Source organism: Meles meles, chromosome 9, assembly GCF_922984935.1.
Source record: "Meles meles chromosome 9, mMelMel3.1 paternal haplotype, whole genome shotgun sequence".
Taxonomy (NCBI): Eukaryota; Metazoa; Chordata; class Mammalia; order Carnivora; family Mustelidae; genus Meles; species Meles meles.
This window is the reverse complement of record NC_060074.1, coordinates 26,579,354-26,592,073: the sequence shown is the minus strand read 5'-3', so window position 1 is coordinate 26,592,073 and position 12,720 is coordinate 26,579,354. Positions and strand designations below refer to the sequence as shown.

Genomic DNA, 12,720 nt, shown 5'->3' with positions numbered 1-12,720 from the left:
TAGAGATGCAGTCCGTATGATTTTTCTGTCCTTTGGAGAATCTCTCTTCGTTGTAAGTAGAAGATAACATGAGATGATGTAAACGGGCAAAGATACAAAGAAAGAGATGGCAGTTAGCAGTGTTCAGAGGATTCATTTTAGCAAGAAGCTGTCACTTTCAAGGAAAAGTATTGGGGTCCCATTCACTGGGCCATTTCCTGATGTAGATGTTTAACTTTTGTACAAGGCAATATTGTTAGAGCCGGCGTGTCAGTGTTGCATTGAAGTGGAAATTCCCGAAGGGAAATCTGTGGTGCATGACACATGGGAGTCCTTAATCATTTTTAATGGTGATGCTAGAAAGAATGATGGGGAAGCAAAAGGCCTTTTTTTTTTTTAAAGGTTTTATTTATTCGCTTGAGAGAGCGAGAGAGAGAGAGAGCGAGTGAGCACACGAGTGGAGGGGAAAGGGAGACTCCCCACTGAGCAGGGAGTGCGATGTGGGACTTGATCCCAGGACCCGAGATCATGACCTGAGCCAAAGGCAGATGAGTAACCTCTGCCAAAAAGATGAAGCAAAAGATCTTAAGGCATTTTTTACTTTTAAGGCACATTTAGGAATATATTGTAATTTTAGGGGACCATTTTCTATAAAACAAATGTATAAACATTTTTAAAAGATTTTTTTTAAAAGATTTTATTTATTTGAGAGAGAGAGAGAGCATGAGTGGGGAGAGGGGCAGAAGGAGAGAGAGAGAAGGACAAGCAGATTCTCCACAGAGAGCAAAACCCAACGAGGGGCTCAATCCCAGGACCCCTGAGATCATAACTTGAGCCGAATTCAGATGATTAACTGACTGAACGACCTAGGCAGCCCTTTAAGAATTCTATTTTTAAGTAATTTCTATACTTAATGTGGGGCTCATATAGCCCCAAGATCAAGACTTACATGCTCTACCAACTGATCCAGCCAGGCGCCCCCAAATATATATGCTTATTATAATTTTGTGTCTGTCTACACCAGATGAGAAAGAAAGTCACGTTAAAGAAGGATCTGGAACTTCATATTCTGATACAGAACGATTGCTAAAACCTATTAAGTGAAAAGTGCAGGATATAGTATGCCACCATTTATGGGGGAAAATGGAAGGGTGCAGGAGAAGCTGATAACATTCCTTGTTTATACCCTGACGAGTGGGAGACAAGGCCTTTATTTTTGGATTGTGGATCATATGATCGTATTCCCTAAGTTAAATAAGCAAACAATAAATATGCAAGAAAAAGGAAGCTGTGTTGAGGTAGTAACAATAACTAGTCATTCTTTTCTATTTCCTTTTTTTAAATTAAGTGTGTGTGGACTTTGGAATTAGGTTTGAATTCTGGCTTGACAGAATTGAGCTGGCATGTTGAGCATGAAGGAAGTAATATTAACTCATGCAAACTTTGGGAAAGACTCTCTTGCAGATCAAATACAATAAGGACCATTTCTTAAAGTTCAGTTGGTGATAGTCTGATCTTGGGATATGGAGTGAAGACAATGAAGCAGATTTAAGCCTGGATATGAGCAGCTGCTTCTTCTGAAAATGGTTTTTGACCATCCAAGAAAGACAAAAACCAGGGTATCCTATTGCTTGGGTTTCAAATGGTGAATAGGTCTTGACTCAAAGTTATTATGAATCAAAAGTCAGCTTGAACTGCTCATTAGATCCAGCCAGAAAGATTCTACGTGTGTTTGTAAATAAGGGATTTGAGTGGTTAAGTCAGTGGTAGCTGGACCCCTCTCCATCAGATCTTTGGAAGAAAGTAGCCGATGAGATATAAGCCACAGCCGCTCTCCTGTTATAAGTACAGTCTTGCCCGAGTGAGCAGCTCGCTCTGATGGACAGAATTCAGGGGAGGCACTGTAAAGCAGTCCCTGGACCCAGAAAAGTAATGCTGTTGTATCTGTGTCATCGTCTGAGTCACTTAGGGACAGAAAGATCGAGCCATTAACACCCCCTTCTCTGTAACCCATAACGTCACCCAGCCAAGTAAGTCTGTATGCTGAAAGTTTTCCCCCAGGAGCAAGAGGTAGGAAAGCATGAGACTAATATTTTGTATGGTAGTTATAGTTTCCTTTTTGTTTATGTACTCTGTGAGCGCACTTTGTAACATGAATCTTTCGGATGCAAGGACCAGAGAAATAACTCCCATTGTCTCAACCTAAGTGGAATTGTCTTGGACGACAGAGAGTTCCAGAAGTAGGACTGACTTCAGATGAGATAAGATCCCGAGATGGGAATGTCCTTAGGCTCTCTCTCTCTCTCTCTCTCTCTGTGCTGCTTTCACCTTTGTCCTCCTCTGAGGGTTGACTTCTTCCTTAGGCTGACTCTTCTCAGGGTAGTCATGGTGATGGGAGCAGTTCTAGTTAGTTCTAGGTTTTTTACCCTCTCGCTGCATTGTGCAGGAGAAGGGAGAACATCTCCCTTGGTCGCTCTGGAAATCCTCGCAGTTTTAGCTACATCTCCTTCGCTGAGCTGGGTGAGGTGTCCATCTCTTACCCAGTGGGGGTGTGCTTACTGATGTGAGTTATTGGATTTCAAACCTGGCACCCCTTCAAAGGATTCTGATTTCATCAGCCTGGGAGATGGGTCTCGTGCACTGGTATTTTAGAAGCTCCCTGCATGATTCTAATATACAGCCAAAGTCAAGTGCATTAGCTTAAGTCAGCTGGCACCAACTTTTAGAGCTGGGAATGTAACTGTTCTCCAAAGGAAAATCTGAGTAAAGGTGGCAGATTGATAGGGAAGATAGATGTCAGGGAAGCAGACATCAAGTATGTGTCTGAGGCAGATATTTTTGTTGCATACATATTTGCTGCCCTGGTGTCCGTATCACACCTTTCCTCCTCACTAGCAGAACCTGGCTTTTGTGGGGAGCAGCAAGGTGCCAGCCCCAGTGGCAAGATCATGATTGTCCAAATACTGTTGGCAATCTGTTTCCCCACTTTTCCTGTCTCCCTGGCAATGAGAGAAACAGAGACAGAGAGGGAGAAAGAGAGATAGAGAGAGACAGACAGAAGAACTAAATTATTCTTTGTGGCAGACCGTACAAAGAAAGTTTCAAGTTAATACGTGAGAAATTGGGAATGTGAGCCTGATATTTGGAGTTATGGAAGTAGCTACCAGAGGAAGAGGAAGGAAAACAAGAAAGCAGGGGTGGGGGGAATGAGGACAAAGAAATGTTCAAATGTACTACTAAGGAATAAGGCAAGAAAAAGAAGGTGGGAAAGCAAACTTTTCATTTTCATTTTAGACCCTTCTGTTCTCTTTGGGTTTTTACTTCTTTTTATTTTTTATTTTTTTAAAAGATTTTATTTATTTATTTGACAGACAGAGATCACAAGTAGGCAGAGAGAGAGAGGGAAGCAGGCTTCCTTCTGAGCAGAGAGCCTGATGCGGGGCTCGATCCCAGGACCCTGGGATCACGACCTGAGCCGAAGGACCTGAGCCAAAAGCAGAGGCTTTAACCCACTGAGCCACCCAGGCGCCCCTGGGTTTTTACTTCTGTGTGATCGTATCATTTTTATAACTTAAAGATAAGCTGATTGCTTTTGAAATTGTTTCTAAGAGCTTAAGATGACTTAAAATATATGTAGCCTCTTGTTTGAGTCCATTTCTCTAAATGCAGACATTGCCTTTTTTAGCAAGAAATGTGAAGAACTTTTTTAACAGTCCCATTCATCCACAGCCTCACAGCAGTACAGCCCTCTGCTCTGCCTGTCTTTGCATTGCCTCAGCCTTCTTACCCGGCTTGAATCTTGTGGGCCAACAACCAGAGAGGAGAAACACCTCAAGAATCCGGTCTACGTGCCTTCAGTAACACACTTTCAGTCACATGTCTTTCACTTGGATTTGGCTCCCTAGTGTCTTATGCAATCAAATCTGCACTCTTTCATTTTTCTTTTCTTTCTTTCTTTCTTTCTTTTTTTTTTTTTCAGAGAAAGAGAGAGAGTGGGGAGGGAGGGGCAGAGGGAGAGGGAGACAGAGAATCTCGAACAGACTCCATGCTGAGTGGAACTCCCCCCAACGTGGGGCTCCCTCTCACAACCCTGAGGTTATGACCTGAGCCGAAATCAAGAATTAGATGCTTAACTAGCAGCCACCCAGCCGCCCCTCTGCATTATTTCTTTTATTACACCTTTGCTAATTGACTTACTGTTTCAGGCCATTGTATCATGACAAGCCGCAATGTATTACATCAGGTTTTAGCAAAAGACAAACAAAAGATTGTTTTAAAAAGTAAGACTTCAACTTTTGATGTCTAGTGGGTTGGAATTTCAACTCACTTATGAAGGGTATTTAATTGGTCTTTGTTATTTTTTAAAAATTTATTTATATATTTTAGAGGGGGGCGAGGGGCAGAGGAAGAGGGAGAGAGAATCCCAAGTAGACTCTGGGCAGAGCACAGAGCCCAATGTGGGGCTCAATCGCAGGACCCCAAGATCATGATCTGAGCTGGAACCAAGAGCTGGACAGTCAACTGACTGAGCCACCCAGGCACCCCCAGTCTTTATTTTAAAAATTATTTGTCTAAAAACAAAGTGTGACAACTTAAAAATTGTAGGACATTGCAAGACTTGATTTTCTCCAGTAGCAGGGAATAGGTGAGGTAGTTTGTTTAGCCGTGGGTAAGATTCTATCCGTCACCATTTCTCATTTGTTGCATTCAGATGCCGTTCGTTGGGGTCATATGTTAAAGACAAATTCAAATTCTCCTCCTCATTCATTTTATCCAAAACCAATTCTTAGTTAAAACCCTACCCACACTTCTACTGGTTTTAGAGCTTTTAAATTTTCCACAAAACTTCCAGATCCTTTCATATGCGATTACCCATGACCATTCTGTCAAAAGATGACAGTAATAATCCAGATATAGGAAGTACATGGCTTCAGTCCATTAATTTTAACAAACACTTCCCATGCACAAGTCGGTCGATGCTTCATTGGTGAGGGTTGGAGGGGGGTGCTGGAGATCCGTCCTTAGCAGATTTTTTTAATGTCATGGTGTCGCTTCTCCATCAAATGCTTTTATCAGAGTAACAGATACTGAAACAGAATGAATTTGTATGACACGCAGTGTTGGAATTTAGGAATAGCAAAAGAGCTGATAGATGGGCAGCAAGAGGAGGAAAATTAAAAAAAAAAAAAAGTCTTCAACTTGGATGACCCAGTGAGGCTGGGTCTCTGAAAGGATAGGATTTGGCTACTTTGAGCTGAGCAGACAAGTTCTGGGGCCCAGGACTGTGGCTCAGAGACCTTGAATCACAAGTTAATGACGCCACCTAGTGGTTAGTTACATAATTTAAGGTTGTGCGAAGACAGAAGGTATCTGCGGATATTTTGATTGTGTAGGTTTCTCCAATCAAGTATTTCTGAAAGCCCCATCACTTTCCATTTAAGAGGGGCTCGCTTTATTGAGAATCAGCGCAACACTGCCCTGTCTAATATTTTGTTTAATTACAGTCTTCTTTTTAGCCAAAAGGACCAAAGCAACACTCATGAAAAGACAATGAGAGAGTACAAACCAGAAGATGAGAGAGAAAAAGCATGAATAAAGACATAGAAAGGAGCATGAAATTCTGGGCATTCAAAAATGCTTATGAGGGGCGCCTGGGTGGCTCAGTGGGTTAAGCCACTGCCTTCGGCTCGGGTCAGGATCTCAGGGTCTTGGGATCGAGTCCCACATCGGGCTCTCTGTTCGGCGGGGAGCCTGCTTCCCTCTCTCTCTCTCTGCCTGCCTCTCTGTCTACTTGTGATCTCTCTTTGTCAAATAAATAAAATCTTAAAAAAAAATGCTTATGAAACCCTATCAACTTTCTGTGAAAGGACTCTGTATTTTCACTTAGTGGAAACTGGTCACTTATAAAATTCAGTGTCCAGAACGGTGAAACAGTTCTCAGGAAAAGTATAAAACCGTACCTGATGCTAAGAGCTGAGCACTTTTTCTTGTGGAGGTCTTCCTAAATGAGATGCTGCCCTAAGTCCTCATCCGGAGTCTTGGAGGACTATTCTTAACCGTGTCCACCCTGACTGGAGGAGAATGGGCATCACACGTCCCTTTCAGGACTTGTACGAACACCCGTGCTCCTCAGAATAAGCCCATGAGGTCAGTAATACAGTGTCCCCATGCCGCACGTGAGGCCATGAAACACAGTTATGAACTTGCCCAAAGCCAGGCTCCAGGAAATAATGGAGCCGGGACCCAGACCCAGGCAGGATGGCTCCAGCAGCCATGTTCTTTTCTAGAATGCTCTACACTGAATGGTCAATGTGGTACAATAAGGCCCATCCAACGAGAACAACAATACTGGAGGTTTTCCCCCAATTTACACACTTTGTAGCGGACTATATATATCACGCCCTGAACATGATGCTCAAGATGGGTCAGGGTTGCGTATTTCCAAGATGACTCAGTTGACTTTGCTTTCTTCCAGGGCACAGGCTTTATCCCAGACCCCAGTCACCACACATTCGTGCCCACACATGTACACACATGCCTTTGGTCCAAAAAGTAAACAAACAAAAAACACAAACAAACAAACAAAAGCCCTACAGAAGACCAGGAGAGTGTCCTCAAATTCCCCCACTTACTGGCTTCTAAAAAAATGGCTGAAATCAATGCCTTTTTGATGGCCTGTCCTTCAATACGAGATCTAAAATGTAGTTGTAACACAACTCCTTTTATTTCACTGCTTTTTCTTTTCAAAGTCGTATCTATAAATATTTGTGAATGGCAGTTAAATGGATTTCTCTTAGCCAGTCATGAGAGTTGGTTAGCAACAAGCAAGGTCGGGCTCGACAGGAACTGTGGGAAATGAGTGTCATCCCCGAAACATTTGCCCTTAGAGGAGTCAGAATATCACACACTTGAGTCTTAAATTGAGTATTAAGAACGATGTTCTTTGAAGCTGTGCATTAGAACAGTTGTGTGGCTAATGTTTTTGCTAAAAAGAAGAAGTATACTCTATAAAATGACTGTTCTGTATAGATAAGTCTCCTTAACAAAAAATGCCCATGATATTTAAAAGAAACACTTAGCTTAATAAAGATTCTGATGCTCCTGAAAGATTCAGTTTCTGTTTGGAGACCAATGTAATGGCCCTACTACCCATAAGATTGGAGTTTTGAGGATGATAGCTTTTCAGCAGTTCTGAAAACAGTTCTGCCTGAAAAGATTTGCCTTATTGTGCGAATCTTACTGAAGCAAAAGAGAACAATGCTGAGATATGGCGAAGAAGACCTTGGCCGGGAATCCAGAAACTTGGGATTCCCAGGTCTACTGATCTCTGATAACAAAGGAAGAGATAAATTCTTGGCATGTGCCATATTTCTCATGAACTTTGGAGTCAGACCTGGATGCAAATACCAATTCTGGTACCAATTAGCTGGTATTGGATGGAATTGGATGCCATCCAAGATGGTATTGGATGCCCCAGTTAATGTCTTTGGGCCTCAGTTTCTTCAGGGGTAAAATGGCTTTGGTCATACATGGGTTTTAGTAGGGGCTCACTGAATGTGGGTATGTGCCATTCTACACCTTTAATCTTTATAACTGTCTGGAATGTAGTCATCCCTTTCATCACCCCCCACTTCACAGACAAGAACATTGAGGCTGAGACACCGGGATGGGAAGAGTTTAGGGAACATCGCCTGCTCCAGGCTGAGGCCCTGGAGATGGGAGCTGACAGATTCCTGCTGACGCCTTCTCACGCGTGCCCTCCTCTCCTTTCAGAAGGGTTTTGAAGCCTGGTGAAGAGGAGACCCACCTGTTTCACTCAGGGTCCGTTTGGGCATTAGAGAGCAGTGAAAGCTGAGGGGTAAAAGTAAAACCGTGTTTTTATTTTCCTTCAGGAGTGGCAAAAACTCAACTACGATATCTACACCCTGCGGCAGATCCGGAGGGAAGTGAGAAATAGATGGAAACACATCTTAGAGGATTTAGGTGAGTCTGAGAGTGATTGGGGGAATGGTACAGATAGCCAGGGGTGGTCATTCCTCTTCCCTTTCTTTTGCGAGTTTTGTATCAAAGGCCAGAAGACACATCAGCAGCTGACTGATTGGAGCTGTTGTGTACCGGTTACGGTCCCAATACTGTCCTCCTTGTATCCTCCAGCATAAACATCTGATATTTCTGTTCCTACAAGCCTATGTCTGGAGGACATACTTGGCCATGTGCTACTCCCATCTGTGCTTGGTGCGGAGTATCCCAGGCAGGGGAAGCACCCGGGCACTACCACTGGATGTTTCTGGCGGTGTACATCATGGATTGAATTAGATGAGCATGATTGGCCAGTTAGGAGGCGCTTGAAGATGAGGCAGGTAGAAAGAAACGTTGTTTGTATGAGAGAGAGCAAAACTCAGTGTGGACTCTCGGAAGGACTCAAAGCTGGGAAACCTTCCAAGTTGGGACATACACCTGTGGCAACAGAAAAGACATTGGGTGTTGGTTTTTCTTAAGTCGGCTAGAGTCATGATACAGTAAACATTTCCCCTCACCTTAAAAAATGACCTTGTTTTCGTATTTAAAGCATGAATGTATTGAGTTCGAAGTCCTCTGTCCTTCTGCCTTGGAAGAGAACAGGACACCTTGGCCTCATACCTGTTCACAGGTTGCTGTCGTCAGCCCCCATTGCTTCGTTGGGTTACAGTGGGATGGGATGGACCCCTGCCCTCTTGACTCACCACTCTTGTGACTTAATTGTCTCCTTTTATAAAGTGAGTTACTCCAGGCAGGTGTGAATCTCTGAGTCTTTCATATTTTGGGGTGAGTAATTTTAACAAGACTATTGCCTCGGGGGAAGGAATGTGGGCTTGGAGAAGTAGAAGCCTGGAGACAACCACTTTGCAGGTCCCAAACTGCAGAGGCAGGTAGGGGAAGAGGAAGGAGTAGGAGGAGGAGTTCAGAGCCAAAAAAGGGCGGGGGGCATAGCAAGCTGTCAGTGGGTGAGGATCTAAGACTTAACTCCGAGGGAAAAGTTAACGAAGAAAATTAGACAAGAAGAAATCTCAAAAGAGCTTTAAAGACCCTGACAGTCACACTGACCTGGGAAGGAGCCCATGGAACAGGGCCTTGGCTCCTGACGTTTGTTTGGAGTGCACATCTGGGTACCTTCTTTTTTTTTTTTTTTAAGTTTTATTTATTTATTTGACAGACAGAGATCACAAGAAGGCAGAGGGACAGGCAGAGAGAGGGGAAGCAGGCTCCCCGATGCGGGAGAGAGAGAGCCCGATGAGCAGAGAGCCCGATGCAGGGCTCAATCCCAGGATTCTGGGATCATGACCTGAGCCGAAGGCAGAGGCTCTAACCCACTGAGTAACCCAGGAACCCCTGGGTATCTTCTTAATCTCCTGCAGGATGGCCGTTTCTTATCACTACTGTATTTACAGGAGGGGTAAAGTTTTTGTCTCTATAGGTTTTCTTTTTCTCTTTTTTTTCTTTTTTTATTTTATTAACATATAACGTCTGTAGGTTTTCAAAAGGAAGCCGACTCTTTGTTGTCTGTGACGAAACTCAGCACCATTAGTGATTCTAAAAACACAAGGAAGGCTCGGGAGATATTGTTAAAACTGGCTGAAGAAACCAGTATTTTTCCAACAAGCTGGGAGCTCTCAGAGAGATACCTCTTTGTCGTGGTAAGTGGATGTACTTTTCTTTCTTTCTTTTTTTTTTTTAGGATTTTATTCATTTATTTGAGAGAGAGCAAGCGGGAGCTGGGGGGAGGGAAGAAGGTGCAGGAGAAACAGGCTTCCCCCTGAGCAGGGAGCCCAACATGGGGCTTGATCCTAGGACCCCGGGATCATGACCTGAGCCAAAGGTAGACAGATGCCTAACTGACTGAGCCAGGCACCCCAGTGGATGTATTTTTTATGTGCCCTCATTTTGCTTTAAGTTTTTGCTTTTCTGTTATTCCAAATACTCTTCATTCCAGCACCACCAGCAACACCACAGTTTGAGGAGATAGACGAAACTGGCATCTTATACGCTGGTTTCCTGAAGCCGACAGCATCAGAACCACCTGATGGGCTTTAAATTTTCAGATTTCTGGATTGTACTCAGCCCTACTGAGGCTCAGGTTGTGGCTCAAGAATCTGTACTTTTCTACCACTTCTGCTATGCGGCCAGCTTTTTTAATCATTTGTAGGTCAGAGATGTGAGAAACATTGTTAATATAACCTAAGATTGGGAGCCTGGGTGGCTCAGTTGGTTAAGCAACTGCTTTTGGCTCAGGTCATGATCCTGGAGTCCTGGGATCGAGTCCTGCATCAGGCTCCCAGCTCCATGGGGAGTCTGCTTCTCCCTCTGCCCTTCTCCCCTCTCGTGCTCTCTTTCTCAAACAAATAAATAAAATCTTTAAAAAATACATATATATAACCGAAGATTAAAAAAGAATTTGAAAGGGACTCTAATAAATTAGAGTGTGGAATGTTTCTTGGGTAATATGAGTAAAGGTTAGGGATATCGCTAAATTTGTTGAGAAAAATTGAAACAATGTTTTACTTGTTCATGATTATTTCTAGGGTGGGTATTGTTACTAGATTGGTTTTCCAATTGTTACTAGATTGGGTACTGTTACTAGATTGGTCTTCCCATCAACATGGCTGAGTTCCCATCTTGACCACACTTGTATGTTTAAATCTTCGGCAGGACCGTCTCATTGCTCTTGATGCAGCAGAAGAGTTCTTTAAAATCGCCAGTCGAACTTACCCCAAGAAGCCTGGAGTCCCATGCCGGGCAGATGGCCAGAAAGAACTGCACTACCTTCCGTTTCCAAGTCCCTAAAGGAGAGCCTAGGAAGCAGAATTGGGATCCCCCTGCTGGTACTCAACAGCCAATCCAAGTAGGACAAACGCATGTAGAAGACAGTAAGCAAGTGGAGGGCTAGCTAAGTGAGAAATCATTCTAAATCCTACAAAAAAACTAAGGGTTTGGAATATTTGGTCTTCATATAACATCAAGAGGATGTTATGATAAGAAATGTTTGGGTTGTGTTGAAACACACTGGGAATCTTGTATCAGGGATATGGTCACTGGGATCTTTCTTCCCGGTTGATTAGATTTCAAGAACCCACTGTCCCCATTTTGCTTTTGGTTGTACAACAAGCCTATTGGGAGAATGGGATGTTCTAGGTAAGAAAACAATAAGACTGATAAAGCTATCATTGAGCCTAAATATGGACTACTGAATTTTTAAAAATCGCTGTGTAATATAAGCTAATGCTAAAATAATACCAGGCATCATGTGACCTTTCTTTGATTTGGAAGCTCCTTCAGAACCTTGCAGGTGTCAGAGACATCATCTTGAGTATAAGTCAGAATTCTTCAGAGGTTCTGATGTAGCAGATAATAGGAATATCTAACAGGGCTGCTCAGAAGGGACTTCCAGATAGATCGATCCCATGTCAAAAAGCTCTGTCTTCAGTGGTGGGACATGCATCTTCAATTCTTAACATTATCAATACTTGGTTACCTCATTTTGGCATCTCATCCATTTCAAGACCTCAAGGCCTTGGTATGTTATCTGGGCTAGCATCTATCAACTGAAACGTTTGACCTCCACTTCCTTCTCTTCTCTTTAATCTGTTTCCGGCTCAGCGGCAGAGTCACACTTGCCCAGAGACCCGCGGTTCCGACTTGCAGCTCTGTTACACGGAGGATCATTGCAGGACTGTCTTCTGGATTTTCAAGATGGAGCAATGCTGCCAATACAACTTGCTTCTCTCCACAGACTGAGAAGTCCAGCCTCGGAAGTTACTTGCCACTTAAGCAAGGAGCTTGCCGGGAAATAAATCATGGTTCACATTATCAAGTAGACTTTCAGAACCTGTCAGATGTATTGGTAGATTGCTGAGAACACTGGCAATATTTTTACTCCTACAGACTTTTTTCTTCTGACTTCAGGTAAAGGGTAACTTGTCTTTAGTTTGTCCAGGGGATGGTGACTTGAAAACTTGCTGACCAGCTCTTTTAGTAGTGTACACGATGTTTGAAATATTTCTTAGAGGAAGATCCATGTTCTCCATTTATTAATGCATTGCAGATCAATTTAACTGACATGTTTCAGGAAGATTCTTTCTAGTATAGTAAGTAAGCCAAAAGTTTTATTTTTTATATTTAATGCTTCACTTCTCTCTCACATTGTTTAAAATTAGCAAAATTAGCCTGCAGACGATTTCCCTCACTTTTGTAGGCTCTTGCGAGATAAACGTACAAACAGTGAAACAAATAAGTAAAAACAAAACAAAAAATAAACAATAAATCTTTCTAAATCGTATTGTTTCCATGTCTGTCCTTGGAATTTGTGTTTTGTCTTTCTGCCTTTTTTGATAAGATTGTTTGCATCTTTGGAAAATTAATTGTAAACATTGTCTTTATTTTTGGTAACGTATGAGTAAGGATAAGAATGTCTCTATGAGTATAAGAAACATGGAATTATCCAGGAATTTTTCCTTGTAGGGAATTAAAAATTTTTTCTATTTACTTTCAGCTGGATGTGTGTGATATTTCCAAGAAATATGAGGGATCAGATCATTCTTTCCATAATCCCTTTATAATAAAGGGTAAAGAAGCTGATAGGCAAATGGGTTTAAGGACCTCCCTCTTGTCCTAAAGCCAGTCAAAGGGCAGATCTGTGCTCAAGTCCAGGGGACACCACAATACATGACAGGCTCAAGGGTGATTGCAGGACCACTCCAGAGCTCA

At 42.8% G+C, this 12,720-nt stretch overlaps 1 protein-coding gene across 3 annotated transcripts in view; it reads left to right on the top strand.

The window, feature by feature from the left end:
• The window catches only part of MREG (melanoregulin), a 59,944-nt gene extending 47,484 nt beyond the window's left edge, over positions 1–12,460 (top strand). Inside the window, exons 3-6 of one of the 3 annotated variants that reach the window (XR_006820327.1) lie at positions 7,872–7,962; positions 9,490–9,653; positions 10,666–10,883; positions 11,614–12,460. Coding sequence is in view for 2 of the 3 variants with exons in the window: in XM_046019558.1 (XP_045875514.1) it covers positions 7,872–7,962; positions 9,490–9,653; positions 10,666–10,800 (390 nt within the window). In the remaining variant the exon portion in view is untranslated. Of the gene's footprint in view, positions 1–7,871; positions 7,963–9,489; positions 9,654–10,665; positions 11,120–11,613 lie in introns of those variants that run through there. The other 2 variants (XM_046019558.1, XM_046019556.1) reach the window with 2 other exon arrangements.
• The last annotated feature ends 260 nt before the right edge of the window (positions 12,461–12,720 follow it).